The sequence below is a fragment of the Echiichthys vipera genome (assembly GCF_963691815.1).
Source record: "Echiichthys vipera genome assembly, chromosome: 22".
In the NCBI taxonomy this organism is placed as follows: domain Eukaryota; kingdom Metazoa; phylum Chordata; class Actinopteri; order Perciformes; family Trachinidae; genus Echiichthys; species Echiichthys vipera.
Window position 1 is genome coordinate 10,121,459 of NC_139847.1, and position 8,362 is coordinate 10,129,820.

The 8,362-nt window shown below is 40.4% G+C and overlaps 1 protein-coding gene across 1 annotated transcript; it reads right to left on the minus strand.

The window, feature by feature from the left end:
• Nucleotides 1-547: 547 nt before the first annotated feature.
• LOC310963961 (homeobox protein HMX3-like) lies at nucleotides 548-2,438 on the minus strand (the record flags this gene model as incomplete). The annotated part of the gene is made up of 3 exons (XM_083936918.1): nucleotides 548-981; nucleotides 1,539-1,691; nucleotides 2,183-2,438. 3 exons carry the CDS (start codon nucleotides 2,436-2,438, stop codon nucleotides 548-550), a joined length of 843 nt encoding a protein of 280 aa, XP_083793044.1.
• Nucleotides 2,439-8,362: the final 5,924 nt, after the last annotated feature.

Genomic DNA, 8,362 nt, shown 5'->3' on the forward strand with positions numbered 1-8,362 from the left:
TGACTTTGGTAATCCACTTGTTTGGACTTGACTATGAGAGGAGCTGGTACCTGGGCCAGTTGGTAAGTCTTTCAAAACACTCTTTTGATAAACTCCGGGTTGGCTAACTACGTTGTTAGTACTTCATTTTTTGTGTAGCGACTCCAATCATGCTACTGCAGAGGTTTGGTGTTGTTTTGAGCACTCACAGCGTATATGGCTGCATTTATAAACAAAATCGTTTTGCAAAAAAGACAGAAAACGCTTCGAGTTGCTCTGCAAGTAAGAAACCACCATATAAATTGTGCATAGGTTTTTATTCACATGTGAATATTTCAGTGTACAAAAATCTGTATTAAAATCCTCTTAAATAAAAGAAAACAAGTGTCAAAAAATATTGCTACTACCGTACCCATGCTCACAGCTATCAAAGGTCACAAACACCAAACGCCTTTTTCACAGATGATTTCAAGTTTCTAAAATTCATACTTTTGCAGCATCTTTATTAGATTATTTGGCATCAAAAGAGTCTCAAGTGTCTCTAAAGGGCGGAAGTGACGTTTAAAAGTCACACCAGTCCAGACATCTGTGGCGTTATGAACGACACCGGATGGGCGAAGTGGGGAGTCAATGGGTAGCTGATCGAATTAGAGAAGCCGACCACCGCTGGCGTTGCTTGCGACAGGCCGGTGAGCGTCACAGGCGTGGCGACGTTCTCGCGATACAACACTGGAACTCTGACCACCCTCTGGGTGGCGTAGGGGATTGGGACTGCGGCGCTGCTGGCCTCAATGTCTGCAGCGATCTGCCTCTTCCACTTGTTCCTGCGGTTTTGAAACCAGATCTTCACCTGGGTCTCGGTGAGCTGCAGCGAGGTGGCCAGCCCGGCCCGCTCTGAGCTGCTCAGGTAGCGCTTCAGGTCGAAAGTGGACTCGAGCTGGAAGACCTGACTCCGGCTGAACACGGTGCGGGTCTTCTTCTTTCGCATCGCTTTCACGTCACCTGAGTGGAGGAAGCAGGGAGAGATTTTACTAAACAGAACCGGATGCAGCGCCGCTCTCCGCTTTAAGGGCGACATGGATGAAATCCTGTTATAGCGATGTCACTATATATTGTGATAAGCTTTAAACTATAAAGTTGCTGGAAAGTTAACTAAGACATGTAATGATGACAAAATAAGATATTTGTTTTAACAATCCAGGCAATCAAATACCAAGGTGCTTATTGGTTTAATATTACCCACAATGACTCACGGGACCCAGGAACTCTTAGCTGCACCCCTGCAGCTTAATCTGAAATGTATGTGGACCTTTGTGGCTGTGACCCTCTGTCATGAAAATGACTCATTCTTTACAAAACTAAAAAAATCTGCTAACTCCAGCACCTAAATGTCACGTTTTTGGATGAGACAAACACCTATGATGCCCAAGGAAGCGGTTCAGAAGCATAGCGCATGCGTGTTGACGAATGTCCCCCGGTGCAGACCGCAGAACACAAGGTGGACAATTAATTTTTATTTTTTTTATGTGCAGGACGTAGCCTGTGCGCTTTGGCCTCACCTGTGTCACAGCTGTAGGATGAGCGCGCGTCCTCCTCGTCTCTGTCATCCGTCAAGCTGTCATCCCCCTTTTCCTCCGCCCGCCCTGTTAAAGCTGGGGAGTCCCGGTCGCTCGTCGGCACGGGGTCTGTGTGTTCATCCTTGTACGGTGGACCTAGGAGGGCAGAAATCCTAGTCAGTCCAATAGAGGGGCATAATGTGACATATTTCGCGTTTTGCACCAAACTGTGCGCATCCACGCCGCCCTGTCCTTTCCAAGATTCTAAATACGGATCCACTGGATCTATTTGGAGCATTCGGGTGAGATTGTTGTCCGGATGCCAAACGCTGTTGACTCGCGCTATGGCTGATAAATGGGGGAGTTCGAGTGTTAAACGCACGGAGGAAGGGACAGTTATGTGCTACGTGTGCCATGTCCTCTTAATGAACCGCAGAGGGATGTTTGTGTGAGAACGTAGCCTCATTCTGACCCAGCTGGCAATTTATACTTTTACGCACGAATTGCGGCGGTTTAACCAGGGACTTATTATTATTATTATTATTATTATTATTATTATTATGGAATTTGCCATTGCAATTTGCACATTGAAGTCAGCTCGAATTACCAGACGAAGACAACATGCACATATCCGCAGTAGCACTTACTTCTTAAGGTGCCGTGGGCTGTGTTTAGTGATGTCCCGCTCCAGTTCAGCACTTCACTCTCGTCCGGACGTTTGGTTTCCAGTCCCGAGCAGATCACCGGGCTCTGGACGGTAACTTTGAAACTCGGGGTCTCCCTCTCCACCCGCTCCTCAGCCGGAGCCCTACTGTGCGCGGTCCGCAGCAGATTCTCGATGTAAAAAGACGAACCTCTCGACGGAGGTCCCAGCTTCGACCTCGGCGCTTTATCGTTAAGCATGTTGACTTTTTTCTGCCCTTCAACAGGCAGGTTTTGACCTTGTTTTAGAATACAAAAGTATGATTTGGATTCTGTAAAATCATTCCCGGGAATGTGTCTTGTTTCCAGCCAGGAGTGTCTTCTGCCCCGCGTAAACCATCCCGTCGCGATCCATGGGAGCAACGAGAGCTCAAGCCTCCGCTGTGCTAAGAGCTCAAGACAGAAATCTGGTCTAGGAGAGACGAGGAATTACTCCTGGAAAAAAACAACAACACGAGATGTCTCGTCCTTTGGACCCTCTCGTGTAGGCTGTGCGATAGTCTGCCTGGAGGGACCGAGATGTTGTATTTAGGTCAAATAGGAAGCAAACCAGAGCAGGGATACTGTGTTGTCCTCAGGGCTGGAGATGGAGAAAGCTTCATGGAGAATGGCACAGTACCGCCTATTGGTTACATCTGTCCATGCACACTTTACACACTATAAATCTCCTGTTTAAAGAGACATCGAAAGACAAAATCATGTTTTTCATAAAAATGCACTTGCGTGATTATTCATTAATATCAGATTTGTTATTATCCTAATAAAGGTGGTTTGATCATGGAAACTACTTTGACCTCCCATTATAGAAAGCACAAGGTTATTCGATAATATTGCAAATAAATCAGTTCTTTTTTTCGTCCGTTTAGTTGAGAAGGAAACATCTTTTGTAAGAGGACAGGACAGAAATATTTAAAAGATAAGCACAATATTGAAAAAAGACCAGCTTGAACTATTACTAAATTATTATTTTTTTAATAAATAAATAAACTGTAGATTTTCAAATGAGTTTTTTTGTGATATCTGGACTTAAGAGTATAAAAAAGAGCAACCGTGCGCTATGAACCCTTAAAGGGCGGCATTTTAACCCTTTACAGCGGACACATACTGGCTGTTAATTAACATTTAAAATTTCCAAATGTGTTAATAAATAAATGTTTATAATCCGCTGAAGGAGAGCACTTGTCTAATATCTGCATCTTGCTATATGCCTCCCATAGATGAAAAAAACAACCAAATTCCTTAAAGGTCCAAGGAAGACATGTTTTAAGACGTATAAAATACTACTGCTACTATTTATTATTATTATTAATAATAATAATATAATTAATGATATTTTTTATTTTTTCCTACCAAAAAATATCAAATTATTTTATTTTACATACTTTTAAAATAACTACGAGACACAAGATGTCTCTTCACTAAAAAAAAGAAAATAATCCTTCTCAGTGTGCCTGGGGGCTAGAAGTTTCTACATCAGTGTTTAAGTTGTAAACTGGACCCTGGTTGGCTTACAACCTAACTGTGATGTCACAAATTATGCTGGTGTATATACCTGAAACATTTAGAATTGAAAACACAGGGAAACTTTACTGGTTCAGCAGGTTAATGTCAAATAAACTCCAGTGTTTTGGTGTCAAACTCTGCAGGACAAACACATGAATGGGTATAACATGGTTCAACACAAAGACATTTCCCTGTCTAAAAAGAAAAGCTAATGGTTCACAAAATAACGGGTGTGTGGGAATTTGTTTGCAAACATGTATTTCCAAAATGAACCACAACATACCCGCAGGCATCAACACTGTTAACATCATTTTGCAATGGGGGAGCTGGCTTTAAGGACCAACCAGTGAAGTGTAGCTCCACCGCAGGCCTAAAAATCCTCACTCTCTTTCACACCGATAGAGCGGCTGAGACTCAGGCATCTCACTGTGGTTAAGAAATCTTTCTAAAGCCTGATATGAACACTCAAGTGTAGCTCATCCACAAAGAATAAATGTCTCTGCCGCCTTAAATGTCCATAGAGGGACTGACAGTATGTTCCAGCTTAACATGAGTTAATTAATGCTGAAGGTGGAGAATGTTTAGTCAGCTTGGAAGCTGTTATCGGTGGAGTAAAACACCACCGCGTTTGGAGTTGTAATAGGATTTAAAGACTGTGAAAAGCTTACTTTCATCTGTAAGTAGCCTTGAACAAATGCTCAGAACATTCCAGGCTGCAAGTTTTCCAGACTACATGTCAGCGAACCTTTTATTGAATCAAACTATTTCTCTGTTTCTTTTTTTTTTGTTGTTGTTGCAAAGAACACGTCAAACAACGGTGGGATAAAATACGAGTTAAAGAATCACTAAAGAGGGAAGTGAACAGAGCGGTAATCTGTCAATGTGTGAACTCTTTGTGCAGCTGAGCAGCCATCAGTGAAGAGAGGCCGAGAACAACAAACCGTTTGTTTTCTCAAATGAATTGCTCACAATTGTTCGCCATTGTGCCACTAAATTGACTTTATTTAAGCCTCTTTTGCAAGTAATAGCCTATCAACCTGATACTCCGGATTGTGTTTCGGGTGTAACACCTCCACAGATATTTTTACATTATTTCCTAAATTACAAGAGGACTTGTAAAAACGATTCAACGGATTATTCAACGTGCTTTATGTATATTTATTCTGCCACCATGTAACCTGCAGTATACTGTACATGTAGCATAGTATAGCTGATATTGGTAATTCATAAGAAGGGTTATGACTATTGTGGAGTTTTAAACGTCAATTTTTTTCATATACTGCTAATTAAATCCTAATCTGAGGTGTGTGCTCACGGTTTTGAGTTAAAGTTGAAAGAAGAATAAAAAAAACCCAATGTATTTATGTATTAAAAGCAATATACACATGGGTTAAACTATCTTTGCTATTATAAGTAAAGATTAGGACAATGGTCTCCTACCCTTTTAGTCTGTAACCCCTTAAAGCCCCTGAACACTTGGCTTCAAATAGGAATTATTTCTATTTTCTATTTGATAAAATTATATATTCATAACTAAATGAGTAACAATTAAGTTAAAAAAAACATCTGTAGCGTTATATATTAAGTGTTTAATACTCAAAAATCAGCTAATCAGCTTTCAACTGTTGTCAGAATCTGGTTCAAATGTTGCTGCATTCTGATTGGTGCATGGGAGTAAGTGACATCACATTTTTTTCCCCATGAAGCCCCGCCCCCTCCAAACCAGTGATGAAAAGAGAACCAGAGAAAGAAAGAAATGTGTAAATCTCTTGTGAAAAAATAACCAGAACAGTTGTTACTTTTGCCTTATAGTGTGTGCTTATTTATACAGTAGGTGCCATCACTAACAGCAAAGAAAATATAGTTTTAAGGGCCTTTAAAACAACTGGAAACCCGTGTCTGTGAGCAGTTGTGATTGCCTTTCAGAGTGCTTTTCGTTTTAGTGTTTTTGTTAGAGGCTTCAGCATCCATAACTATATATTTATATTATTTCAGAAGAAAAGATGAGAGAAAAGCCAGAGCAAAGTAAACGGACTTCTGTGCACACGTAACAGAAATACAATTTTCAATCTCCGCATGACCCTTCCGATTTATTTGATGATTCCCAGGTTGGGAACAACTGCTTTAAGATTGTCCAGATGTGATTTCCAGCCGTGTTTACTCCTTTTTTAATTTTTTTTTTTATTATTAAGTATTCAGATGTTGGTCAGAAACAAGTCCAAAAATGATGTGATATATGGTTGTTTAATTGGTTTTTGTTCAGTTCTTTTACTGATTTTTTTTCTAGTTTTGGAGCGTTGGGGTGTTTTTTAGCCTCTTTAATGGCGCAGTGATTTGACTGTGGTCTTTCTATCTGGATTTAGTTGAAATAGATCCTGTCATTACATACTTATTGGTCAGCGGTTAATAAAGTCATACAAAGACATGTGGAGAAAGAAAATTTATCAGAGGCAACAACTGCTACAAATGACCTCACATCCTATTAATCTGGAACTATTTTGCGGGCTTTAAAAAATTAGTGCAGGGCCACATTTTACAGACGCTTGCATGCACTTGAGGTGTCCGGGTTTTTAAAAAGATGCAGAATGATGCAAACTTTCTTAGCTTTCTGCTGTTTTTGTCCAACAACCTTTCCCCAGCAATTATTCAGACGGACATGTTTTTGTGTCACTTTGAAGCGAGCTAGGAACGAACCCATGCCACAATAACCCAACACTTCCTTTCCTGTCTGGCCTCATTGTGAAGCATTGCACAGAGGCATGTTCAGGATCTCCTAATTAATGATGGCACTGCAGCTCCACGAGGTAAATGTGATGTAATGGAGAACTTAACCTGAACATTTCCTGCTCTGTGGACACTTAGGATGATTAGAAATACAGTCAAACAGCTAATATGTTTCATTTAAATAGAAACTCAGTTCAGAGACGAGGCAGGAAAAGCAGACAGGAGATGAATTTGCGTTCTAATTGTCCATCTAGCTACACCATGCATTAATGATTATATGGCTTTTCTTTCCAGTGGTGTAAAAAGAAAGATTGTCTGCTTAAAGGGGAACTACGGCCATTTCCAAAATTGATACATGTTATTCCTATGGTCTGAGACAGTCCAAAAATATGAGTAAACATGAACAACTCTCTCCTAAATCCAGAAACTAAAGTGTTAAAACTTAAATCTGTGAAGTCATCAGGTATAAAGTGTGCAGCTCCATAGACACTGACTTGGTAAAGATGTTAATGGTGACAGAGTATATGGGACCATTTTCTGGAATAAAGTTATTTGGGTATTCAACAGAGGAGACAAAGTATTAAATACCAAGATGTAAAAATACTCCATTTACAAAACAATTTTAAAAGACAAATCCACCCAAAGTATCAAAATTATGAAGCCTCACTCTGCAGCCTAAACATATATTATATATTAAACTATCAGTACTGCTGCAATCACATGTGTGCTGTGTTTTAATGCTGTAGCTGTTTGAGGTGCAATTCATTTCACTGTTTTATTGGGTAGCGAATAAAAAGGCATTTTAATTGAATTTTGTTTGTAAAAATCTTAATCTGCAAAATGACTAAGTAGCTATAAAATAGTTTTAAGTAAAAACACCTCAAAAACACAGAAGTGAAGTACTTTTTTTTTTACTATTTGACTTTTTCTTACTCTTTCAGCAAGATAAAATTGCTAATTTGACAGTAGATCAAATTAAATAGCTGTTTTTAAACCCTCAGAACAGAAAATCTGCCTTCTGATTACTTTGATTTCCTGACGACAGCTCATCCATGAACAGAAGCATTGTAAATCTAATAAATACGGGATCCTAATCCAGTATCATTAACAGTGTATATGTCGTATATGCAGGAAAGAGAATATAGTCCGCTGCCGGGGAGGAATCCTCCACATCATTACTGGCTACTATAATGGGCCACTGTGGCGATGCAAGCTGTTGAGGTTAAAGCCATGGCCTACAATGCAATAGTGTATATGAGGTCAGCAGGGGCCAGACATCTTAGGTCGGCCTTAAACAGAGCCAGTCAACCAGAAGGCCCCTTTATGCCACATCAGGCGTGGAGCTTTTGATGAATCTGTCTGGTTTTCAGCTCTCCTGCAACTCCACCGTCTTTTGTTGTTGTTTTATTTCACCAGCAGTGACTTTTTATCTCCCCTTACTCGGAAAATACTGAACCGGTTCTCATCAGATGAGATTTTAAACTCGCTGATTCCCCTGGCAGTTTGTGTCAAATGGGTCACCATTGGACCCTGCGTGAAAACAGACCTCCAGGCTCCCGCTGTCACTTATCAGAAATGCTTCTTAATCTGCGTTTTATACCTGCTCAGAAACTCCAAAAAGAACACTCCAGATTACAAGCATCGAAACTGACACATACTTCTCCTGCTTAATCCCTATTAGCCCTCACCTTGCTGCACCCCGGAGCCCTATTCATTGGGACAAAGCAAAAAGGCATTGTGGGAGTTGTTTGGTTTATTGCAAAAGCCTCCTCGCACACACACAAAAAAGCCTGTTTAGAAAAAATAATAACCTTGTTGTTTTAGTGAGAATTTTATCGCTCGGCGTGAAAGAAAACACATTGTGGAGTCCTGGCTGGAATAAACTATTAATGCCTGTT